The 27,583-nt window shown below is 35.9% G+C and overlaps 2 protein-coding genes across 3 annotated transcripts in view; both read left to right on the top strand.

Annotated features, from left to right (window-relative positions):
* Positions 1-27,583, top strand: part of tulp3 (tubby-related protein 3) — a 470,805-nt gene that overhangs the window by 329,617 nt on the left and 113,605 nt on the right. The window lies entirely within an intron of this gene.
* The window catches only part of si:dkey-82f1.1 (DENN domain-containing protein 2A), a 148,566-nt gene that overhangs the window by 85,609 nt on the left and 35,374 nt on the right, over positions 1-27,583 (top strand). For both annotated transcript variants that reach the window (XM_028805490.2, XM_028805480.2), the window contains exons 4-13: positions 2,336-2,463; positions 7,493-7,608; positions 10,357-10,551; positions 11,891-11,984; positions 12,657-12,707; positions 12,952-13,139; positions 22,372-22,481; positions 22,863-22,932; positions 24,784-24,861; positions 27,068-27,208. In XM_028805490.2, the coding sequence (XP_028661323.1) occupies positions 2,336-2,463; positions 7,493-7,608; positions 10,357-10,551; positions 11,891-11,984; positions 12,657-12,707; positions 12,952-13,139; positions 22,372-22,481; positions 22,863-22,932; positions 24,784-24,861; positions 27,068-27,208 (1,171 nt within the window). The remainder of the gene's footprint in view (positions 1-2,335; positions 2,464-7,492; positions 7,609-10,356; positions 10,552-11,890; positions 11,985-12,656; positions 12,708-12,951; positions 13,140-22,371; positions 22,482-22,862; positions 22,933-24,783; positions 24,862-27,067; positions 27,209-27,583) is intronic.

Genomic DNA, 27,583 nt, shown 5'->3' with positions numbered 1-27,583 from the left:
AATTCTTACTTGCATGTTGAATCTAAATGCAACACTTTGCCAGCCTTCAATGCCAAAATAAACTAATTTTACACTTTTTAAAGTACAATTATATGAATTTTATCATAAACAAAATGTGAGATGCATGTCAACAAGCTCTCAAACCACGTCTTTTAAATTTTTGTCTATATGATGTGATATCTTGCGTGTTTACTCTTAAAATTTTAGCATTGCTTTACTAGTCTGAATTGTCTCAATGACACTGGCAGACATCAGAGTGCCTTTACATTTGCAAACAAATTTAAAACTGAAGATTTTTTTTTAAAGGACCTGACATATTTGTTCACCAACAAGATGAGGGAAAGTAAAAATCTACCATACTTTATGATGATGCTAATAAAAGCAGTTATAGTGAACATCTGGAATATTTCTTTTTAAGCAGTCAGAGATTAAAGACTTTATAGGGGAACAACAAAAATTATCTGTGCTGTGATGATATGAGGCTCTTCTTTGATGATCCATGTTGATCATTGCCACATGTGTTGAATCTATTGGAGGAATTGTATAAAGGATTTCTGGGTTCAGGAATAAATTCAGTAAGAGAGTGTTATTTCCAGTAAATAGTTTTGCACATCAGATTAAGATGGAGCAGTTTTCTTTAATTTTCTCAGAGCAGTACTCATATCTAATAGTTATATTTGCATTAATTGTGTGAAGAATGACATCAAGTACCTGTCCCTCTTGGGGATGCTCTACACTCAGATCATATTGGAAAAAAAATCTTCGCTTATCTAACAGCTTTAGATTTACAAATAATCCAAATCTTCTAATAGCATTATTCACAGTAACACCAGATGGGACAACACTCTGTGATATCGTTTGCTTCACTGCTCACTTATCTTCTTATAGTGCACAGATGGAAGACTCCTAATCTTTCCTCTATATTTCTGTAGGAAAAACAGACCTTTTTTTGCTTGAAATTAGAAACAAAGAACAGCCCCAAGCTTTTTCAGAATTTGGAAAAAAATATTAATGATCTTCTGAAATAGACAAGTTGGACACCTTGTTGATATCTCAGTATACGAGGAACTACTTCCTATTGGATTCTCTGTTAGCATAGCTCTCCTAACTGTGGAAGGTATGGGTGTTGAGATTCATTTAAAACAAAAAATATGTTAATGAAAAATAACACTGTCTGCATGCTCACAGAACTGTTATTGCACCTTGGAAATGAAAATCTTCTAATGGATTATTGTGATATATTACAAGAAAAAACATACTTAAATAATATCATTTAGGAATTCACTAAAATCCAAGTCATTCTTTTAATATACTTATGGTACACATTCTTACAGTCCATTCCATTGATGATATCACTTACTTGGTCAGAAAAGAAGATAAAGGAACAAAATTTCCTTTTCCAATGCCACCATGTGCCATTTCCCCTTTCCTTCCATCTGAGAACAAATTGGATTGATGTTATGTTTTCAGAAACAAGATGTCTGATAAATGGTAAAAAAGCAAAAGTAATGTTGTTGAATTATTAAAGTGTAATAGAAAGAAAGAAAGAAAGAAAGAAAGAAAGAAAGAAAGAAAGAAAGAAAGAAAGAAAGAAAGAAAGAAAACTAGTTTTGATTTTAAAAATCTGATTTTGTTTGTTATAAAATTTTCTGATGAAGTCTGCAGCAGTGTAATAGCATTTCTGTATGGTTTAAGTTTTTTATCTTTTATTGTAGGTTCAATGTGCTTGGCTAATCTAGATAGAGATAGAGATTCATTGGATAATTATTTATTATTGTACATTTGAATACATACTGTATTTGTAAAAACTGAACAAGAATTTTAAATAGCACTAATCTTCATAGAGACATGAGAAAATTAATATAAATTCACCTGTCACTTCTTCGTTGGAGTATGATGTGGAGACACTCTAAATTACTGCTAATTACTGTTGTTTTCAGGAGCACAGATATAACAAGATGAATAATATTTTATCACCAGTATTCTAAATTTGTTTTGTGTATATGTTTTAAGACTGTCGACAACCCTGGAATTAACTCCACTGCTTTGAATAACACTCATCCACACTCTCTGACAATAGGCACATTTACAGACACCAGGGTACCTCACATGCATGTCTTTGTGAGGTTAGAGGTAACTGGAATAACAAAAGAAGAGTCATGTGGTCACTGATACAACGTGCAAAATCCACATGGACGATGACTGGGCTTGGCTTCAAACTCAGAATTTATAGCTGTGGTGTCATCTTTTCTAGCCTTTATAGTAACCCTTAAATATCAAAAACTGTAACCTCAACTACTATCTGACATTTCCTGTTTTTGTTTTCATCTTCTAGGAAATCCTATGAGTTTGAGGATGTCCTTCAGTCTTCAGCCGAGGGCTGCCGTGTAGATTGGTATGCCCAATCCAGGCTTACTCTCACACGCACTTTATCAGAAGAGAATGTCTACGAAGACATTTTAGGTAATTACTTTACATCTCTTGTTATTCTTTGAGGGGTTTCATTTTCTCTGAACTTCAGGGAACATCCTTCTTACTTATTAGAATCTCCATGGAGTAAATGTGCACATACTTTTACTTTGTTATATCCTGACAGACATGGTGATTACCTTTCAAGAATATATGGCAATGTTTCCTAAAGTCAGTTCTGAAGTACCACTGTGCCTGCTGGTTTTGATTTCAACCAATGTAATAACCATTCATTTTAACTGTCTGATTTCTTCATCCATTTCATATAGGTATGATTCATTTTTGAAAGCCTTGCTTATAAATGTTGAATTTTACATGGGTTTTTATTTACCAAACTTAGAGAGTGTATATTTGCCAAATGTAAAGGTACACTGCTATTGATTGGCACATGGCCACAAAAGGAAATAAAAAAGCTTAACTCCCCTGCCTGAGAGGAAAAGAAGTGTACTGCATTGTGTGTGTTTCAACTGGCGTCTCCTTCAGGGTTGCTTCCTGCCTAATGTCTCTGGCTCTTTGTAACTGAGAGTCAGACTTGCCTTTAATAACCACCACAGGTCAGTTCTCTCTTTCCAAAAATAAACTTTTGTATTGAAATGCCTATGTTTACTGAGTGGTTTAAATGAGAGATAAAATCTCTGTAACTTTACTTTAATGAGTCTCAGTTGCATTCATTCATTCTGCAGATGAAATGGAACCATTTATTGAAGAAATAGAGAAAGATTTTGTACAAATTAATTTGGAGTGGAAAAGACAAAGTAGGGAAGGGCTCACTGTAAAAGAAACAGTATGTAGCACTTAAATAAAGTTTTTTTTAATTAAAAGAATCTTATCACTCTGTATGGTGTAATGTTGTCAGACAAAGGTCCAGGCTCTACAACCTTGAAATGGATTAGGCAGGTTTGATAGTAGATGTTGGGGTACAAAATAATAATTAATAAATTAGTCAGTGGCACTCCTGCATATGTGTGTTGTATGCTATATGCATAAAAATGAATTCTGACAAAAATACAGTATACAGTCTTAAGCAAAAGGTGTTTGTGCTGCTTGTCCTAATATGATGTCAGTGTGCTCTGGCATGTTCATGTCAACTGTACCATCGGATTCTAGCTGGTGGGGAAAGGACATTATGTTAAAAAAATAAAGTAGCCACAGTGTACCTGTGTACCCACTGAAGCGTCTCGAGTACAATTCTATGCTGAGGACTGGATCAGTAAATGTATTTCATTTTCCCCTGATATTTGTTATAAACAACACCCAGATTCAGTCGGCGAATGTTTAAAATATCTAGAGTGAACGTGACATTCTGTCTAACATTATCTTCTCATCGCCCATCTTTTCATGTATTTCTTTGACCTCTGATCACACCATCCATGTACCTTTTGTCTCTGACTGCACACATATGGTTCTTTAAATTTTTATTAATGTAGCAATTAGTGAGTTTTTGCCTCCTCTTGATTAATATGCTAATTACTTGCACTTTATACATTGACAGAATGCCTGCTTTTTGATTTTCTTCTGAACTTGTCAACTAATAAATCTAATCCTCATTTCTTTTTATGACATGAATTTGAACTTTTGTTTCCATGATGGCTGCTGTTTTCTCTGTTGCTGCCTAATTAAAATTTGTCAATAGCATGTTTTACCTGCAGCCTAAGCAGCTCCCAACTGCGTTAGTTTATTCTGCGACCTTGCAAATAGATTTTGAACCACAGAAAGACTATCTATGCAATTTGAGCACAAAGGCAATTAAATATAGCTTGCCAATTTATATTCAGCCAGTTTTTCCAGAATTGATATGAAATTTAGGTGTTAAAGTCCTCAAGGAGCTACTTTCATCTCCACTTTTAGATAAACTGTTTTATTTATTTATGGTTCTGAAGAAATATTTTGTATCTTTTCTATAAAAATTTGATCAGTTGTACAACTATGCCTCTCTATATCCTAACTGAAAATCTAAAAAGACCTAGCCCCCACTGTTTTTATCTATACATTCCTCCATTTTCTAAACTGCAATTCTAGTTCTTAGTTGCGAAGGGCTGGTATTCATACAGGCTTCATTGGGTACAACATGGAAACAAACGTTGAACTGGGCAATGGCCCATCACATCCTTGCATACTTTGTATTGGTCTAATTTAACACAGATGCGTTTGAGAGGTAGGAGGAAAAAATGCATGACAACACTTTGAGAGTAGGCAAAGTCCACGCAGGAAGTGACTAGGCCTGGATTCCAACCAAGCACTCTTCAACTATGAAATAGCACTGCTAACCACTATGCCACAGTCTTAATCATTTTTTAAAAATTCTGTTTTTATCAGTCTCTGTCTTCTTTAGTTTCATACATTCAAAATGTCCACTGTGGTCCTATAACTCATAACCTGCAGTGTTGGAATTATTCTAGTAGCTTTTCTCTGAACTTTCTGTAGAACTAACCCTATAATATAGAGACCAACACTACACACAGTATTTCAGATGTGGTCAACTTAAGTAGAACCAAACTTGTTTTGTATTCCAACAGCATAAACATGAGGTTTAGAAAAAATGCCTAAACTAAACTACCGATTAACACTAGTTTGCAGTGCAGTGGAATAAAGATGCTTTATTAAATAAAAAAAGGAATTTACTGTATACTCAGTATATCAAAAGGGTACTGACTAAAAGACCACCTAAATATCCTGCATAATATTTAGAGGAAATATGTTTACTGTGCCTTTGTCACATAAATTGTTTTATCATTTTCATTCATTAATTTTCTAAACCTGCTTTATCCTGACCAGAGTCATGGGGAAGCTGGAGCCTAGAGTGCAAGGCTGGAACAATCACTAGACAGGGTGCCAGTATATCACAGGAATCCTTTGGATTTAGTTTTACCAATATCACTTTCTTACCTACCACAGATAATTGGTCTGTATAGCTCACAAAACAGCAACATTTATTTATACAGCACATTTTCATACAAAGAAATATGTCAAAGTGTTTTATATAATGTCAATGAAAAAGTTTAATGAAAAGAAATCAAATTAGAAATAGGTAAGAATAAGAATGAATAAATGACATTGGTATGCTTTCTTTACTAACAAATATTTATCTGATTCAAAGTCAACTGTAATCACAGGTACTTATGTGTACTGATTATTTTTAAATATATTGTAACCTTATAACACCATTCTCGAGAATGTATTTCCATCTTAGCAAACTAATGTCAAATGCAACAGGCATGGAAATGAAGTTGTTGGTGACACAAAACATGCAACTCCATTGTCAAGATTTTCAATTATGACAGGGAGACACCAAATTAAAGACAGCTTATTATGAAAAAAATATCCCCAACTAGCTCTTAGGCTAACTTAAGGAAAGTTGCTAAAATTAGTAGTCCTTTGATAAGGGCTTACTTCTCTGTGCTGACTCTGCACAGTCAGTGACTGCCTGCCTAAATTAACTAAACCGTGAACTTGTAAAAATTAAAAGCCACCATAGTGCTGTAAAAAACAAAATAAACAGTAACCTACAATCAGCAGTAGCAAAATTAGTCATCAAAAAACACAGAGCTTGTACCCATTGTCAGGGAATTCAGGAGAGTTGACAATTTGAATGTTACTGACCAGCTTTTTATAGAAGAAAATTATTGTCAGGATCGTTGGGGTTAGACCACACATAAGATGACCATACACATTCACACTAGTTGACCACAGCCTGTGATATCACAGCACAGTGACATTTCTTAGAAAAAATTATGATCACCCACCAAAGAATGTAAGAAATGACCTTTGTCCAGAGAAAGCAAATGGTTTCACACAGATTGAAATTATTTAAATGAATCACTTGAACACAATACAGTATTACAGTATTTGTCATGCAAGCTAGCCTGTTTAATTACTACCATATCTACTTGTGGAAAACTAAGTCTTTTTTTGAAAGATTTACTTTCTAAGAACAGGTTCCGTTTGTGTAATTGCAACTAATATTTTATGTTAAATTAATATGTATATTAAAATTAATTTGAAACATATGTAGTCATATTTGATTTCTGCCCAAGTCCCAAATGCTTTTACTGGTCATCTGCTAATCCATCTAATTTAGTGCCAACTGAAAATGTAACTAACTTATTTGTTACATTTTTATCTAAATCCTTTAGATAAATTAAAGAAGACGGGAATAGTATAGGGATTGCTGTAGTATAATAAATTGTAAAATACAACATTAAAGATCAGTCTGGAAAATAGGAAATATGAATTCAAGCCACAGAGTAACAATCTTTTTTGCTCAGAGAATAAAAAAACAAACAGAATTTATAGTCATTACAATGCCAAGGACTTTTTAAATCATCTAGTTGTTGTTCTAGAAGATCTCCAAAAGTTTAATCTTAAAAAGATGTAGACAAAGCAAAAACTCAGACACACACAGAATACTTTTCTTTGTATGCTTTTAAAGATTAGCTATATTTTATAAGCTTTCCTTCAAGATTATAGGGGAAATTGAAAGTCTTAACTTGAAAATGAAGGCAGCCTTAGATTATAGAATACAGAAGTGGCATGTAATGGCTGACACTGGCAAAACCTTGTACTGGGCTTTTCTGTTCTTAGCATAATAGCCTTGCTGTCATTTGAACAGTTGGTAAATATATTTCTTAAATGCTGTTTTGGGGATGGTGAAAATCACTTTTCTCTTCAGAAATGTCATGAGACTGCCGTTTAGTTCTCCTTATTGTAGTCAAAGTCTAAATGCATTACATTTTGGGTTTAAAAAACAGTGCTGATACAGATAAGTACTGTGTCTGCACCTATTACTGCATTCACATGAGAGCAAGTGTCAAGGTTGTGGGAGAGAATGACATATTTTGTTAATTATGAAAACTACCTGGTGCTGAACTCTAAACTTCTGATTGCCCAAGCACTCCCCATTCAAAATACCAGTCTTTTATAAATGATACCACAGTTCTTGAATTGTGTGACTAATGTCTGTATTATTCTTTTGACTTTTAACTTTTTATTTTCACCCAGTACTTTTCTGTCTTTGTTTGCATAGATCCACCATGTAAAGAGAATCCTTATGAAGATATTGACACAGAAGGTCGCTGTCTTGGAAATAAGTGTGCTCTGCCATCGTCTCTTCCCTCTTCTGCACCAGAGACCCCAACCAAGGTAATATAATATAATGGGCATATAATAGTAATGGTGATTCATATCAAAATTAAGAGTCACAATGGACGAGTGCATTTGGCATGAGGATATCCATCCATCCATCCATTTTCCAACCCGCTGAATCCGAACACAGGGTCACGGGGGTCTGCTGGAGCCAATCCCAGCCAACACAGGGCACAAGGCAGGGAACCAATCCCGGGCAGGGTGCCAACCCACCTCAGGACACACACAAACACACCCACACACCAAGCACACACTAGGGCCAATTGAGAATCGCCAATCCACCTAACCTGCATGTCTTTGGACTGTGGGAGGAAACCGGAGCGCCCGGAGGAAACCCACGCAGACACGGGGAGAACATGCAAACTCCACGCAGGGAGGACCCGGGAAGTGAACCCGGGTCCCCAGATCTCCCAACTGCGAGGCAGCAGCGCTACCCATTGCGCCACCGTGCCGCCCGCATGAGGATATGCTTTAGCAAAATTGAATATGTAGTGAAACTACATGTTTTACTTCATAAAAAAAAGAAACAACATTTCACTGTCTGCAAAAGCCAAGAACAAAGGCTTAAAGGCATCTAGTTTCTGTCTGGAAGCATTATCATGCATTTGTTCCTCATGCATCTGCCTGTCATTTAGTATTTAAATAGTAGTAAATAAATAAAAGAAACAAAAACAACGGACTTATTTCCTGTCACTTCTTGAGCCGTCAGCCATGTGTCACAATTGATGTGGTGGTACATATTATGATGGCCGCTTTGTTAATTATGATGGCAATCTTGGTGATTGTAATCCTGGATAAACAGAAAACAAACTTGGATTCTAATGGCAAATGAAGTGTGCATATCCTAATTTAGGGTGAGGTGTTTGTTATTAATTGCAGGGTGTAGGTGTAAACAGCTTTCCTTGTAGTGCACTTACCTATGGAGAAAACTCAATAATATGCACAGTGGTGCAAAATGGTGTGTCTTGGTGTAGAAAATATACACCACAGTCCTTTCCAGATATCCTTCATGTTATTCTAAGTGAGATTGTTTTATGTTTTAACTTGTAAGATTCCTTTCCTTCACTCATCTTTTTCTTTAGAACTTACTGTGTGTCCTTCACAGCCTCTTTGTCACTGGATTTGAATGCTCTCTTTTTCTCATTCAGGAGACCTTTTAGCTCCTCAGCAATACAGGGCCTGTTATTTGGAAAGCACCACACTGATAAACTAAGCAAAAGAAAGATATTTTTTTGGGGATGTTTTTTGTGTATTTTCTTTAGGATATCATTAATAAAACATGGAATGCAGAGAGGAATGTTGCGTTGATTAAAATAATTTTAAAAAAAGGTGAAAGTTGATATGACACCAAAAAATAAAAAGCTGTTAGATACACATTGTTTTAACAAACCTTCATCACGTGTATTAACTCTTTTTTTAATATGGATTTTGTTTTCTGTTTGTAAATTCATGCTCACTCAGTAAACCTCTCTACTGTAAATCCTTCCATACAAAGAGAGTGATTACCTTGGAAATCAAAAAGAGTGTGTTAATTAGGAAATATAAGTCAAAAACTAGCTGTGTTTTTTCTGGAGTTCTGTAGGGGTCTGTATTTGACCCCTTCTTTGTTTTGATTTATTTGCCACCTTTGGGCAACATCTTATGTCAGCATAGCATGTCTTTCCACTGTTATGCTGATAATACTCAGATTTATCTCCAGACCATTCCCAATGCCCATGTTCTACAAAACTCAATACACTTGCTGTCTTAGTGATATTCAGAATTTAATGAATAACAATTACTACAATTACTTGAAATTAAATAGCAATAACTTGGTGATTATACTTGTGGGAATTCTTTGTAAGAAAAAAAAATCCAACATAAAAACATATCAGTATTGATGGTTACTTAATTCCTGTTTCTTCATTGGTTAGAAATCTTGGAGTTAAATTTGATTTTCTCTTTCATTTTAAAGTCACATTGTGTCCTTGTCCAGAACTTCATGCTATCACTTACAGAATATAGCGATAATTAGACCTATTTTACAGATGCATGATGCCAAGAAGTTAGTTGATGCTTTTGTCACATCTCGTCTTAACTACTGTAATTTGTTTGTGTGTATATCCAAAAGAGTACTACATGTGTTTTACCCAAAACGTTTAAATTCACTCACATAACCCCAATTGTATCATCCCTACAATGGCAAATTATTAAAGAGAGGCTCTATTTTAAGATCTTACTCTTAGTTTACAAATGTTGGGCTGGTACTGCTTCATCTATCTCCAAGACTTATGTATCATATATACTGTACACCCATCAGTTCTTCGCATTCTGGATCCCTTAACCTCCTGGCTGTTCCATGAAAAAAGACTGTGTGCAATGGGCAATTGAGCCTTTTGTTCTATTAGACCTCACCTATGGAACAAGCTTCCGGAGTCTGTGCAACGCTCTGCAACAGTGACTACTTTTAAGAAAACTTTAAAAACTTTGTTTCAATGTGCTTTTAATAATCCATGCTAAGTAATATTTACTTCTGTTTTATTCTGTTAAAATGTAAAATTGTATTTTTATGTAGTATTTTAAATAGAATTTTTTGTTATTATTGTCTAAATAATATTGTTACCATTATAAAACTTCATCAATGTAAACCTTGAGACTGTTTAAGTAAAGTTATGCATCTTGGGAAATAACTGAGAAAAATATTTTTTTATTATATTGTAAGTTATGCTGATAAAATATAATTATGTGTTCTCTTACACTATACAGCTTTCTAAACCTGGATTTTTCCGCCAAAACTCTGAGCGCCGCAGCTTCAAGTTGCTGGAATTGCGGAAGGCAAATAAGGAAACTGGTGGCAGTTCCCCGTCGAAAGCCAGCCCACCCTCTACCCCTAGCAGTCCCGATGACACTCCTTGCCTGTCAGGGGACCCCAACAATCGACGCCGGAAGAAGATACCAAAGGTGGCTTGTCAGAGATATATGTTGATTGTTTTAAGAGCATATTAATGTAATAAATATCCTACTGTTATATAACTGTTTTTTCTAATATTAACTACATTTGCCAATTATAATTGACAAATCCATTGGGGATATTTGCACTACCATTTCTCTTCATACCTCAAGATTAATGACACATTAAGAATATCAGAGCTATTAAGATTGTTATTTAACAATGATATGAAGCATAGGAAGCTCTATTTAGTGAGAATATATTGTTTTATAGTTCATAGAGTCACTTTTGAATGATTTAGCAGAAATGTATTAACTTGGAACTAATTTAGTGTATATGCAATACTTTCCCAGACCTTACCTGAACATATACTGTATATTATTCAAGAAGGACTAGATGTAATTAAAAAAAAAAACAAGTAAACATTATGGACATGAAACATTACGAAATCGTTGTTTTTGTATGTATTTAATCTATGAACATTTAAAAAGAGAGGCAATTTAGTATTTCTTTTCACTCTTTTTATTTAACAGAAAGCACACACATTAGGCCCTGTTTTAAATTCCATAAAAGTTAACATTGTATGGTTTTATTGGATAATTATTTCCATTTCAATATCAATAAGATTCAATAACATTGCAGAATAAACAACAGTGATGGAGTTAATTTTTTTAGTTGTTTCCCACTGCCAAGACCTAAATCTTTCCATTGTGGAGGTGGCATTGACCACAAAGGTGAAGCGGTTGATGACACTTCAAGAAGTACAAGCCAACACTGTTAAAGGATTGAATTAAAGGTGAAATTTTACAGGAAACATGGTCAGATAAGATAAGGAGATTTTTGATCAAATAAAGGAAACTGAAGTCAAAAAATCCAAACATTCACAACATAACTCAAATAAATAAGTGACAGAATGCACAAGTAATCACACTCAGTGTAATAGTGACATGGCTTTCTAGTAATTAATAGTGTGCTGAAACTTATCAAATAGGCATGTTCAAAGGCAAAAATAGCAGTATATGAAAGTAAAGGCTACAGGCAGAGTAAGAAATTAATTATATTACTTAGAATATAAGTAGTAAACAGTAACAGTGATAAAAGCAGGACTGCCGAATCCTTTTGTGTTTTTCATGTTGAAAATGTTACATTTTATCTACTAAAGAAAGGATGTTTTCCTATCTAGAAAGCCTTAAGGGATTTAAAAGTATGATGTTGGCTGTTTGCAAAAAACTGACTCTGAATACTGGTATTGTAAAATCTTTAGACAATGATGTAATTCAAACTGTTCACTTTATCACAGTAAAATTCTTGTTTTCTCTTAAGAAAATACAATTAATGATTTCATTTCAGCTGGTGCTCAAGATTAATGGGATATATGAGGCACGCAGTGGAAAGAAACGCATGAAAAGAGTTTCTCAGTCCACAGACTCCAGCTCAGGGAGAGGTAAGGATTACAGTTAATAATGCAGCCCTGACTAAATGGCAGGAAGCGTCTTTATTGTGTACTGTACTGGTGAGAAATAAAAGCACAAAGTAGAATATACTGGCTGATTTATTTTGTTTCCTCCTCCTCCTAATTATTATTTCAATAATGTATTAGCTACTTTTGGCAAATATTATAAAGCTATCAAATTCATAAAAGGCTAAATCACTGTATCACTTAATAAAATGGTTATCATTGTATTATTGCTTTTCTAAGATTAAACTGACCTAAACTGAGAGAAACTCAAAAGCTGTGTGCCTATAAACTACAAATTTAAAAATAAAGGCCTAGATATATGAATTAAAGTTACTCAATAAGCTGCGTGGTAAATGAAATAAATCAAAATTGATTCCATTAATCAATTAACCTTCTAATATGTGTTTAACCAAATTTTAACAGAAAATTACTGCATAAAACTGTTTTTAGATATTTTGGGTGCATGTAATCATGTTCCTTGGCAAGTTACTGTACTTGTTCTAGTCTGTGAACATTACCTCCATTGAAATGGCTTCTCCCAAGTGATGTGTTAATGAAGTTTTATTGTACATAATTATGTATGGCTAAAATACTGGGAATTCAAGAAGTTCAAAGTGAAGTGAAGAATCATACGGTTTTTCGTTTTGCATTTCTCAGTTACAGATGAAAACAGTGAATCTGAGAGTGACACAGAAGAAAGGCTAAGAGGTAAGGGGTTTGCAAGCTTTAAAACATAATAGGAAAAACAGGTAAAATTATACTGTTGAAACATGGCTAAGCTTTATAAATTAAACCTAAATATAGTGGCACAAATATTAGAATACCCTATGGTCCAATGTTGTATGGGTGTAAGACTTTCCTTCTTGGAGGAAGTAATATAATTTTTGGGAGGGTGTTTATTTTATCACTAAGTTGTCTTGGTTATCCCTGTACTTCCACGTTCCTTCTACAGCTCATAGCCAACGTCTGGTACATGTGCAGTCCTTGTTGAAGCATAGTAGCCGCTACCGCACCCTAGAGAGGGACCTTAATGAGCTACAAGAACGAAAACTTTTTGAGTATTTTTTGGTGGTTGCACTGCAAAAGAAGCAAGCTGGGGTGCCATATGTTCCAGAGGTCACACAGCAATTTCCACTAAAGGTAAGTTAGTTCAGTCTATCTATCTATCTATCTATCTATCTATCTATCTATCTATCTATCTATCTATCTATCTATCTATCTATCTATCTATCTATCTATCTATCTATCTATCTATCTATCTATCTATCTATCTATCTATCTATCTATCTATCTATCTATCTATCTATCTATCTATCTATCTATCTATCTATCTATCTATCTATGTTGTTTAAAGGGATTCAAAAAGAAAACAAAAAAAATTGGTAACGTTGCATACCAGCATGAAGAAGACTGAAAAACACCATAGCTCATTTGGAAAAGTCAATTTTTATTATTTCGATAGAAAACAAATGAAGCTCCATGATCTAGTAATAGATGTTTGAATGATTTAAGGTTTCTAATTTTGAGAAAAAAAAATCAATATCCATCTATTCATATTTGTAATAGAGTATAGGGAACTAGCCTTGTGCATGAATGTGTACTTTAGAAGAATACAGTAACTTTAATAACTAAGTGAAATTAAATTTTGGTCTCATTTATGATATGGAGAGTGAATGAATTACATAAATGATAACAATGCTTATCATGGGTTTAATGGATAACGTCCTGGTGGCAGGAAGAGGCCCACAAGTTTCCAAGGGATGGCTCCAGAGAATGTTTAAGGGTGATAGAAAAGGCTTAACTGCTTCTGCACATGACAAAGGCTGAACTTTGTTGCAAACAAACCTTTCAAACTTTTCCTTTATCTCATAGGGAATAATTTAATGTTTTAATCTTGTCAATTATGAGTCAGGACTGCTCCTAACCTAGCACTCATTCTGTTTTTATACAACTTCTTTACAGTACTACTGTAACAGTATCTCTATTCGTCAAGGTTAACAGTTATTTCCAAGTTAAACAATGCAATGCATCTAGCATCAGTCACTAAGCTGACACATCAAAAAATGTAAAATATACAAAAAATATTTTGGTGATTTTTATATACATATATTCTGTGAGACATTTTGGATGGAATGAAATTCTGAAGCAGCTGTGGTCTTGAAGGTTATGAATTTCCCATTTCTTTTATAAGGATTCTATGGGATGTCTGTGAAAGAGCGGATACAGAGCATGTAAAAAAACTGAGAAACAATTACTTTCGATTTTACTGTGCCTAATTGTAAGCCTATACATTACCCAGCACCTAATAAACCTGCACTCACAGTCAACATTTTAAACTAAAACATGATTCATGGGCAACATCTACTCTGCATAGCAGAATCCAGAACACTATATGTGTTTCTTTGAAATTATTGAGTATTTTGTTAATAACTGAAAAATGTGAAAACAAAAGCCTTACAATTTACCAAGTACAGTATGTCCATTTTGATGCAGCAAAGATTTTGATTTAATAAAATGTGACTTCTGCGTTTCTGTGGCATGCTTGCAACAACAAAAGAAAACTATGAATATTAAGTTTTGTCACAGATTCTTGGTACTATTTTTCTTGAGTTAAGGATACTTTTCCTACTTGCTTGTCTGCTCACAGTGGCCTTCACACATTGTTCTCCCTAGCGTCTTTTAGCCGATCGCTCCACCTGGCTAATTTATTTGAGTGTCCAGCTGTCATCTCGCATGACATTGTGAGATGACAGCTGCAAATCTACAGGCACAGGCAGATCTAATGATCTGCACAGATGGCAAGGGACGAATGGGTGGATGGGCAATATTTTAGAAGCAGAATCGCAAGTGGCGAAGGGAGAGGCGCAGGTCGGGATGTTGCCGATCACTCGATGCTAAAGCTAATAGCGGGGACGAGGCAGGGCGGAGTTCACAAGCAAAGAGTATGGGGAGGTGGGCTTTCGAGAGGGGTGTGTACATAGTAATAGTGGGCGCGGAGCAGCTTAATACAGTAGCAAGGAGTATGGAGAGGTGGGTGGGCGAGAGGGGGCTGTACATGCTAATAGCAGGAGCAGAGCGGCAGTTCACAAGCAAAGAGGATGTGGAGGTGGGCGGGCGAGAGGAGGACTGATAAAATAAAAAAAAGACTTGTGGAACCAGCCTATCAGATATCAGAAATAGGGCGTCAGGAAATGACGTCTCTGTTCTCAGTGTCAGTACAGGCTATGTAATGCTGCTAAGCATACAGCTGCTCTCTTCTTGTTCAGTACATAGCAAACCAATATATATATATATATATATATATATATATATATATACATATATATATATATATATATATATATATATATATATATATATATATATATATATATATACACAGTTGTTTAAGCATTAGGTGTGTTCTGTGTGCAAAAATCCGTGTAGCCCTCACTGTGGTTCCTGTTAAAGTGACTCCCTGTGCCATTTTTATATTTGTTCATACTGAGGGTTTTGTTAAAGTGACCCCATGTGCCGTTCTTATATTTGCTCATATTTGGACCTGCATCCATATTGCAGAAAGTGTGCAGAAACCCTTGCAGCACACACTGTGTCCTGAGCAAAAGTTTTGTCACTGAATTGCTGAGAGGTCTGTTAAAATTACCCATCTGCCATTCCTTTTTTGTTCATATCTTGCCCTGCCATAGTGCAAGTGTGCATTGAATATCCAACAGGCTCTCACTTTCCCACTCAAAAGTCTTATTCATAGGTACTTTTAATTTTTTCCAAACATTTTACCAACATGAACAAAAAAAGTGTTCAGAAAACAACACTGCTCAGTTATTTCAGAAAAGAGATGCCACAAACTAATGAAGGTGTGGCGTCAACTCCTGATGTGGCAATTTCAGAAAAAGACTTTGTAGAAGCTGGTCCATCAGAGGAAATCTCTTCAGCACACACTCTGCCAATTGATAAATCTAAGCACCGCTTATCTGGCATAAACAAACAATGGTTTACAGATTTTGATTGGCTAATGGACAAAGAAAATGGTATATATTGCTCATTGTGCATGAAATATTCAAACAAACACCCCCCAAGGAGGGAGTTACCTTTGGTAAACGTGCCATGCACAAGAATTCGAAAAGAAAGCTTGCTGGACCATGAAAAAATGAAAACGCACATTGAGTCTTCTGCTGACCTTTTAGGAAAGCATGTATTACAGCAAACTGGAATCGGTCAAATTGAAAGATCTGTATCTGTGTTAAATAATTTACAGATAGATGCCTTTGTGGGAGCTTTAAGATCCATGCATTGGTTGGCAAAAAATGAGTTGCCAGATACAACGTTGTTTGAAAAGTTGTTGTAACACTGTAAAGAAATGGGTTGTTCCTTTATACAACATGTCAATGTTGGTAAAAATGCACATTACACCTCTGAAAGAATAATGCAAGAGCTGCTGGATGTCTTAGCATCAGAAATAAAGTCTAACATACTGAAAAATATACACGCTGAAAATTTTTTCAGTATTCTGTGTGATGAAATCACAGACATCTCAGTTGTAAAACAATTAATTATTTACATTAAATATGTTTGCCAGGTCACTAAAGAGGTCAGAATTAATTTTGTATCAACCCGCAATATGATTGATGGCAAAGCAGAGACTATAACCAACACACTAAGTGAGACTATGGACTCTCTAGGATTGAAAACTGCTAATCTGGTTGGACTAGGGTCAGATGGAGTGGCTGTTATGATTGGGATAACAGAAAGGTGTGGTAAAACTGCTTAAAGATAAAACATCTGGACTCATGGTCAACTACCACTGTGTAAACCACTGATTGGCCCTTGCAAGTGCCCAAGCAGCAGCTGCTGTACCTTATTTAACAAAACTGAACGACATCTTAAGGCAGCTGTTCTATTTCTTACAAAATTCTTCGGTTAGGATGGCTGGTTTAACGGAAATTCAAAATATTCTGAACATTCCCCAGATTAAGCTGAAAATGGCCAGTGACACTAGATGGCTGTCTCATGACTCTGCAGTACAGTCACTACGACAGTGTATGAGGAGTGGCATAGCTGAGGCCACTGAACGAAATGACATCACAGCTGAAGGATTAAGCAGATGTATTAAAACGTACAATTTTGTTTTCTCTCTGATGATGCTTTCAGACGTATTACCTTTGTTGTCCAACTTAGCTAAAGCTTGGCAAAGGCAAGAAAATCAATCTTACTGAAATTGAGCCAATTTTGCTCACCACAAAATTGTCCATCATGGAGTTGAAAGACACTCTTGAGAGATATTTTCAAAGCCTTCATCATTGTCTGGCAGAAGAATGATCAGATCTCCGCATTGTTTATACACAGAGTGATGTAATGTCATTCAAAACTGCAATATATGATAAATACCTAGAGACAGCTGTCAAGCACCTAGATGCAAGATTCCCTGACATGCCAATTATTTCCAGCTTTTCAAAAGTTTTCAATGCAGAAACTCACGATTCAAGTGAGTCTGCTGAAATTCTTTTTGATCATTACTCCAAAAATGGTAGCCCTCCAATTTTAAAATATGAAAGTAGCAGGCAAGAATGGACAGTTTCGTCAAAAATGATCAGAAGTCAATCATACAAAGACTTCAGTCCAAAACAGATTTTACTAAAAATGGCAACAACATCAGAGCTCTAAGAGTCCTTTCCAAATTTAGCCAAACCAGCTCATGTTGGGCTAGTGATCCCAGTGAGCACAGCTGAATGTGAAAGGGGGTTTTCTGTCCTTAAAAGGATCAATACATGTTTGAGAAATCGCATCAATCAAAGCATGCTAAATAATCTCATGCTGATCTCCTTGGAGGGCCCAGATCCTGGGGACTTTGATTATGGGAAAGTTGCGGACAACTGGGCCTCTAGGAAGGAAAGAAGAATAAATATTTAACTGAAGACACCTTCTGCATGTGCAAGCTGGCTTTGAGGAATATTTTAAAATTTTTCTTCATTAGGTTTCACAAACTTTTTCATTATTTTCACTTTTCTTCCCGACAGCGACAATACTTGTGCCTCTTGGTTGATGTCATAACAATTGTTATTTAAAAATTTTGTTAGGGTTGCAGGATCCTGAATTAGATACTTCTTAAATTTAATAAAAATATTCTGGCAAAACTGTCAACCCTTAAAAAGGAAGACATATTGAGCACTGGAAAATAATTTACAATAATTACCTATTAAAAATAGTGCACACTCAGCTATGTTTTCATGCCACCCGGCTGGAAAATATTTCTGGGGAGAACACTGTTCACAGTGGTCCTCATGGCTGGAGTTTTTATGTTTTCCAAAGGTGCACCACCAATCACCAATTGTCTGTATTCTTGCCTTAGCTTTAGGCTGCATATTTTCTTCCTTTTGGTTCTCCAAAATACCTAGTGGCATGGATCGTGGACTATCTTACAAACAGACCTCAGTATGTGCGTCTCGGGAACTGCAGGTCTGACATTGTGGTCAGCAACACAGGAGCGCCGCAGGGGACTGTACTTTCTCTGCTCCTGTTCAGCCTATATATATCGGACTTCCAATATAACTCGGAGTCCTGCCACGTGCAAAAGTTCGCTGACGACACTGCTATCGTGGGCTGCATCAGGAGTGGGCAGGAGGAGGAGCATAGGAACCTCATCAAGGACTTTGTTAAATGGTGCGACTCAAACCACCTACACCTTAACACCAGCAAAACCAAGGAGTTGGTGGTGGATTTTAGGAGGCCCAGGCCCCTCCTGGACCCCGTGATCATCAGAGGTGACTGTGTGCAGAGGTACAGACCCATAAATACCTGTGAGTGCAGCTGGATGATAAATTGGACTGGACTGCCAATACTGATTCTCTGTGCAAGAGAGGACAGAGTCGGCTATACTTCCTTAGAAGACTGGCGTCCTTCAACATCTGCAATAAGATGCTGCTGATGTTCTATCAGACGGTTGTGGTGAGTGCCCTCTTCTACGCAGTGGTCTGCTGGGGAGGCAGCGTAAAGAAGAAGGACACCTCACGCCTGGACAAACTGGTGAGGAAGGCAGGCTCTATTGTAGGCATGGAGCTTGACAGTTTGACATCTGTGGCAAAGCGACGGGCGCTCAGCAGGCTCCTGCCAATTATGGAGAATCCACTGCATCCACTGAACAGTATCATCTCCTGACAGAGGAGCAGCTTCAGCGACAGACTGCTGTCACTGTCCTGCTCCACTGACAGACTGAGGAGATTGTTCCTCCCCCAAAGTATACGACTCTTCAATTCCCCCCGGGGGGGTAAATGTTAACATTATTCAAAGTTATTGTCTGTCTGTTATACCTGCATTGTTATTACTCTTTAATGTAATATTGTTTTTTTTATCAGTATGCTGCTGCTGGAGTATATGAATTTCCCCTTGGGATTAATAAAATATCTATCTATCTATCTATCTATCTATCTATCTATCTATCTATCTATCTATCTATCTATCTATCTATCTATCTATCTATCTATCTATCTATCTATCTATCTATCTATCTATCTATCTATCTATCTATCTATCTATCTATCCAGTTCAGTTTCATCAATGGTTGCATTTTGTCATTGTTTGTAACAAATCTTATTTGACTACTTACCTGCTGCCAAACATTGTCACTGTATGCCAGCATTGGCACCACATACATACTCAGATCATAATTTTCCTGTCATATTTTTAAATGCAATGCTGGCCACATACTGAAAGCAGATGCTCACTCAAATCATAGGATTTGATTTTTTCCTAAACGGTGCCTAATATAGACAACATGGAAGTTGCATTGGTCCTTTAGGGTACATTCAATCTCAGATATGTGTCAGCATCGGCCAAAGAAAAAAAGACTGTTTATCGTTGCATTTTAATACATTGTTGGGTCTGCCATTTCTGTGAGCTTGCTGCCTTCTAGCACATTATTCTTAATCTTGCACCACTTACTCTGTGTCATCCTTTGTTTTTCCACATGTAAACTAGTGCAGGCTGTGTGTTATTTGCTCAGAGTTTGTGAAAAACATTGTAATGCCATTTCTGGTGATTATGTATATGGTTTTACATTTGATAAGATGCACTTAGATCTTTGCAAATGAGTAGCTTTAAATAAATAAATAAGGAGTGGTAAAATAAGGGGGGCTTGCCCCACAATTTGAGAACCACTAGGATAAGCTGTTTTACACTATGTGTGTAATCTCAAGATGTGAATCAATACCCTATAACACTTTTGGCTTGAAAAACGGACACATTTGGTGAGTTTTAAGGTTTTTATTTTCATGTTTGGACTGGTGTTACATGAAATAAATGTTAAACTGCAAGAACAGATATATTTTTAAAATTCTTTAAAAAATACTTTACTTTAGCATGCACGTTCATGTGACAAAATAATGCATTTTATGATTCTGAACAAATAACTTTGACTTGAAAAATGCTAAATTTATCCTTTAAATGCTCAAAACCGAGGGGAAGAGCTAATCTTCTAAGATTTGTATAAATGTATATCTTACCCTGTCACACAATACAGTATAAGAGAAGAAGAAAGACTTATAGCACTCCCACATAAAAAGTGTTATGTATTTTCTGCTGTCTGTCTGGTTTGCTTGTGTGGGTATTAGGATAGCCCATACAACTTGTGATTGACAGTGGCACACTGGAAGGAGGGACATCCGGTTTCTTTTTTCTGTTGGAATTTGCATAAATCGCGCCATTTTTCAAAAGGAGAAGAGAGCAGCTATCAGGGAACAAAAGACAGATAAGACCTATCAGGTCCCAAAGACCTGTCTATATAGGTGGAGGTCAGCAGTTCGCACTAGGCACATATATTTTTGCATTCCATTATATCTAGCAGACTCGGGTGAGCTCATGAAGTCCTCTTTTTTACAATGGCTCAGACTGACTGAGAAACATGTTACAGTTAAGATTTCAATTTTTTTGTGCCGGCCAGCATTCTACAATTCCTTCACCTGCTGTTAACATTTGGCTGGAATTGTGGATTTGTGTGTGAACTTTGGAAGGGGGCTGGGGCTATGATTTTTACAGTGCATATATTTTTATTTGCATATATTGGGGTTATTTGGGGTTGGTGGGAGGGAGGAAAGGGATTGTTGCTGTTTTTCATCTTCTTGACTTTTCTTTTTATATAATATATTTTTCATTGCTTACGGATGTTGCCTTATAGCTATGCTTTTATACTGTATATATTCATTCGTCTGTTTGGGCTGATTTTTTCAAAAAGGGGTGTATGAGGGGGAGCTGCAGGGTATGATATTGACCTAACCTGTTTATCAGCTGGCTTAAATTTAGGAAAGGTCAGTGGTAGCGATCAGCCCCTTTCAACGTGTCGGGGCTGATTTCTTATGGACTAACTAATAAAACAATGAGGTCATTTACAATTAATAATGACTTGCACATTATGAAACAAAACCTGTAGCCAAGAGGATCCCTAAGACCTAACATGAGAACCACTGCACTATACTATGCAGGTGATTAAATCTTTCAGGGCTGATGTCGACTTTTGTCAAAATTTAGGGGTAGAGGACAGTAATCAGCTGTAAACTGCAACAGAACTCGCCCTTATGTTTTAGTTCGAAGGAAAGTTACATAGCTTTGTTGATTTGACCTCGATTCCAAAAATGGCATCGACATCTGGCGAGAGACCAAAGCAAATGTGCAAAGCATGGATGTTTTACGTAATTTTGTTGAATAGGACTTGTCGGACTCAGAGTTTGATGCAAGTGATCTAGAGATGGATATCGAAAATCAAAGTGAGGTACCGGCATCATCTGATTGGTCTCCAGCTGATCATGGTGCTGAACACTTTTGTGTAGCTGATGCGCCTACAGCAGTGTTCACTTGGGAGGACCACCACTTATGATGACAAGAGGTACAAACCGTATTGCGTTCACACTGCAACCGCCACCACCAGAGACCTGCTGTGTGAAGACAGCCAGGCAGCCAGCCCACCGTGCATTCCTGCTGACCATCGAGGTGCCCTTGTGCAGACACTGCCACCAGAGATGCCAAACGTGCACCAACAGCAGCCACAGTACATAGCAGCAGACGTTTTATCTTGATTTATGTATGAAAGCATTGCTTTGTGTGCTTTTCAGAAAACTGAGTTTTTTGGAAAACATATTCAGCCCTTAAAGAGTTAAATTGAGGCTGGGTAACAGATAATAAGATTTCTTTAAACTTGTGGTACCTCTAGTGTGCTTGTTCATCACTTACTGTTATGTAATAAGAATTTTTAGAATAAGTAACTAATAGATCTGTTATAGCAAGTCCTTAAAAACTCTAACTAAAGTGCACTAGGGATTTTTTTTGTCATTTTTTTAACATTTTGGTTTTCACTTTATCCTTTTTCTGTGTTTGTTGCCTTTAACAGCTGGAGCGATGTTTTAAGTTCCTAAGAGAAACAGAAGATCAGCTTAAAGTTATTCCACAATTCTGCTTCCCAGATGCCAAAGACTGGGTGCCAGTGGAAAAATTCCCTAGGTGTGTCCACTTCTTTTGAAGAAGTCTAAGTGTTTTATACAAAGTTTTTATTGATTCCATTTGATCTACCTTTCATAAAAATTCAGACTTGATACAAATACGCAGTTAGAAAGTGTTTTATAAAAATCTCATGCGAATCAAATCTTTAAAGGGAAAGAATGGGTAAGAATATAGAATCTGTCTGACATAGATATGTAGTAGGAAATTTGCAGCAGAAGATTATTGACTTGGCAAATCTGTTATTCAGAGCATGTGTTTTTAATTGTCTTGAATTTCTGATGTGCAAGTCCTTTGAGTAATACTCTAATTTGAGTGAATGCACTTTTAATTTCTCAGACTTTTAGAGCTGTAACTTGGCTAACTGGTTGATATGTTTTTTAGTGAAACATTTTCCTTTGTCCTCACTGGTGAAGATGGAAGCAGAAGATTTGGCTATTGTCGCCGTTTACTGGTAAGTTACTACAATTTGATTCAGTTCTAAAAAGTATTTTTGGGTGTAGCTAGTTGTAAAAGTTGTAAAGGGATTTGAGTATGCACTCCTACATTTCATTAGTTGTTGTTACATTTTGGTGTTGTGTGTTTTCTCAAAGTAAGCAGAATAAAGCTCAGAATTCCACTTTATTTATAAATCAGGTTATCCATCCATCCATCCATTTTCCAACCCGCTGAATCCGAACACAGGGTCACGGGGGTCTGCTGGAGCCAAACCCAGCCAACACAGGGCACAAGGCAGGAAACAATCCTGGGCAGGGTGCCAACCCACCACAAAATCAGGTTATGTGGAACAGATATTAGTGGGTTTGGGTGTGTACATGAGTATTCTATGCAGTGGACTAGTACACTGTCCAGGCCCGGTTCCTGCATTGTGCCCAGTCCTGCTTAAATAACTTATACTTCCTCATAGCAGTGAACTTAGTAAGCAGGTTAGAAAATAAAATGATGCATATAATGATGGCTGTCTCAGTCAGTCAGACTACAGGACATCAGACTGCAGTTACAAAGCTATGGAACAGTTTTGTGCTGTTTTTACCTCAAGATGAAAGAGTGTGGAAAATATAAACAAAAGTAATTATATAATATCCAGTCGAGACTATTTGAATTAGAAATGTTAAAGTGCAGAAAAAGGATGTAATCTCTATATGAAAGACACTTGTAATAACACAAGGTAATGTCTCAATCACAAAAATAATGATGTGAACACAGAGACACCATGTGCAAGTAAAAGTAGCCACATTCATTTATAAAAAGAACGGAAAGGTGTACTGCTGCCAGGTAGAAATTCTGAGCACCACTCTTTCCGTTCTGCTTTTATTGGTCATTACCAATGATATGGACAAGGTGCAGGAACTCTACAGCCAATAAAACATTATATTAGACTATTTGATGTGGAGGATGTACTCTATATAAAACTCAAAATTAATGGCAGCCAAATATTATGAATTTGTTTCATATTCTTATTCATCCCAATAATAAATAATCCACACTCACTTCCATACATTCATTTTCTGGACCCATTAAGTCCAGTACAGGGCCATAGGAAATTGAACCTACCCTAAAAGATTCAGGCACCAGGGTATGAGGCTTTTCAATAACATAACAGGTGGCTGTGCTGAATATGCTCACAACCGTAGTTTCAAAATGTGTATTTTAAATTCAAGTATCAAAAGTGTATTTACTAATAAACCAGTCACAAAATACAATAACTACATGGACCATTAATATGTGTGGAAAATGAAAAGTCTCTTTAATTTTCTATAATGTTCTACTACCTCTTTTATTTTTTTTAGGTAAATGGTCTCTAATTATGATTATGTAAATAATTATGAGCAAAGCTATCATTTTTTAGTTGGAGCAAAATTAGTGCAGGTATAAAGTAGCTATGCCAGAAGTATTGCTAGATCCTGCCATTGATAGATGTCAGCATCCCTGGGCGACATTACCAGTAAGCACACCAGCAGGACACACTGGGAACTGGAGTTTCATAGAACAGTCTTTTCATGTCCCGTGGGTGCCACCAGGGGTTGCTGCAGGGACATGTATATCCTATTCTCTGGAATTTCTGATTGACCCAGAGGTACTTCCATCGGGCTACACCCTGGCACCTGAAGTATTCCCAGGTCCAAAATAAAATTTAACGTGGTACTTTGTTTGTCATTTGTAAAAAGAGAGAAAAGCTAACCTCACAGCTGACTTTGCCCCCAAAACAGAAGAAACAATGTCACAGATCTACTTGAAATAGTTAAAACATGATTGTGTAGAAGTCGTGACTGTTCACGTTAAGGTGTCTTGTTTGTTTCTTCAGCCCAGTGGAAAGGGAAGACGACTTCCTGAGGTCTACTGTATTGTGAGCCGTTTGGGATGCTTTGACCTCTTCTCAAAGGTATCTTCTAATGTCATAATTGTTCAAAAGTTAGAATACATGTGTATTTTGATGTACTTTTAAGCTAGATATCAAAAGTACCAGATGAAAACATACTTAACACTTTTTTTGTGAATTAATAGATAGTTCAGTAACACTTCAGTTTAGACACTCAAAAATGCATCTACTGTATTACTCATTTACTTTTGTGTAACAAGACCATAACAAACACTTCTTTGGGTCTTCATAACACTTAAAAAGCACCTGTAAAGTGTTTATTCCTCTCTGCAATGTTCCCTACTAACAAAACTTCAATCTGGATTGGTCTGAGGTGGCTTAAACGAGACACATTTATCTTGCTATAACATACTGTATTTAGTATAAGGCCTGTGAATCCTTCTTATGAATAGATAATTTTACAATCATGTCACTATGCTGCACTGCACAGAGATGAATAACCTGTCTACTAATGTTTTATACATTAAGGTCTTATTACATAAGAGTAAATGATTTATAGATGCATTTTTGCATTACCTACTGTAAACTAAAGTGTTACCAAAAGTACTAATTTAAAAGACAGTATTAATAAATCAGAAGTCAGAATTAGATGTATATTTGATTTATTAAAGGGGGCACAGAGCATTATTTGCAGTGGTACTTATAATAACTAAATACCTTTTATTTGACAACATGCTTTTTCATGAAGTTGCAAGCCAGAAACCAGCCATACACAAGGCATGAGTCCATTACAGGGCCCATATGTTAATTAGTGTACAATAAAGGATGTCTGTTTTTCAAATGATAGTACATTTTCTCATTTAATTTACAATCTACACTTTGACATTTTTTGTCAACTGCCACTATATTAAGAGATTAAAAATTGGAAATGTAACTCCATTTTACAGACTCAGAATTCACAACGGCTATTAAGCCATAATGCTAAAGCAATGTGTTCATGTAAATTTACAATTAAGTCACCCTTTCCTCCAGCCCACTTCAGGTACTTTGAAATGCATCATGGCATAGGCCAAAAAAAATGATTCAAACAGAATACTGTAACATGAAGTTCTAATAGCTCGTCACATTTTCCATCAAGCGTGACAAAAATACAAAACACACTGCCAAAGCAACACTGCATTATATTATAAAGAAGCAAATATGGTATCTTTCTTTGGCCTTGGCTCAGTAAGAGCCCTGATGTTAATTTAATCAAAAATCAGTAGCAAGATTTCACAATTGATATCCATCACTGTTTCCCTATTAACTTGACATAGTTAGAGAAATTTTGCAAGAAGAATTTTATTTTATCACCATGTGCAAATATTAAAACATTGACTTGTTATAAAGAATTCTTACTGTTACATCTGCCAGAAGTGGTTTGACAAGTACCAAATAAGGATGGTGAATACTTAAAAAATGAAGACGTTTTGTTTACTATTTTCTTTTTCTCTGTGAAGAGGAATGTATGAATTACAAATCCAATTTTCCAATGTAATGCATCAAAATCCAAAGCAGTGAGGGTCTTAAATGTGATGTAAGGAAGAAGAATTGAATAGTTACTGAAGACACTCGCTCAACAAAGAGTGGTGGTGTTTTTATTGTTAAAAAGAATTTCATCTTCATCAGTTGTTTATAAAAAACAAGAAATCAATCTGGCAGACTTTTAAGGTTTCTCTAAAGTTTCCCATTTTTCTGTAAATTGCAACACTGACTAACACACACATGAAGTGCATGCACACTGTGGTAGATGGACAAGAACACATGGTTTTATTTAAATAATTAGTTTGTTTAATATTGGCAATGTGAAACAGAGCAAACTGGTTATAATAATATAAAATAAAAATGAAAATATACAAACCAAAAGAACAAGATAAACAAATAGCTGTTCTCTTGGCTGTAACATATTTCAGTTTAGTCATTTCAGTGTTGACTAAAATTACCACAGACAACATGATGAAACAGTGACAAAACCTAAAAAATATTTTAGTTCAATGATAAATTCCAAAAATCAAAAACAGGTGTGAAAAACATCAATGGTGCTTTGTTGTTTGTTTTCAGAAGAAAAAAGTTATTGTATTTTTCTGTTATTTGTAACTGTAGTTTTTTAAAGAGATTGTTATGATTTTGTCTTATGTTTTACCTTCCAGATCATTTGGTCTAAAAGAAAATTAGCCTTGACTACAGTACCTGTTAAGTTTCTTCAAATATTTTATTTCTGTTTTGGCAGATCCTTGATGAAGTAGAAAAACGGAGGGCAATATCTCCAGCTCTTGTGCAGCCATTTATGAGAAGCATAATGGAAGCTCCATTTCCTGCTCCTGGCAGAACCATAACTGTCAAAAACTTCCTCCCAGGCTCTGGAACTGAGGTAGGTTGCCTAAAGACTGCTGAATTTGAAGCTCTGATAATCAAATTGTTTATCTAAAATGAGTCAGGAGAAATAGATTTCTAAAATTACAGAATTACAAGAGGTTGTTTTTTTTTTTGTAGAATAGTTTCTTGATTGCCTTGTCCTTTAGTTTTCATTCAAAAAATGTAGTTTTATTCTCAGAAGTTCTATGGGGCATGCATAGGTATCCACTGTGCCATATCTTTAATAAACACTCCCACCATTATTTGCTTACAGTTGTCATAAATACTGCAATTAAACATAACATTTATGTGACTTTCTAGCAAAGATAAAGCTTTCATTTTTAGGTAGGACCACAAAGTGTTTACTTGCTATTAGTGATGTGTCGTTCGC

Source organism: Erpetoichthys calabaricus, chromosome 1 (genome assembly GCF_900747795.2).
Source record: "Erpetoichthys calabaricus chromosome 1, fErpCal1.3, whole genome shotgun sequence".
Lineage (NCBI taxonomy): Eukaryota > Metazoa > Chordata > Cladistia > Polypteriformes > Polypteridae > Erpetoichthys > Erpetoichthys calabaricus.
This window is presented reverse-complemented; position numbering and strand designations above follow the sequence as displayed.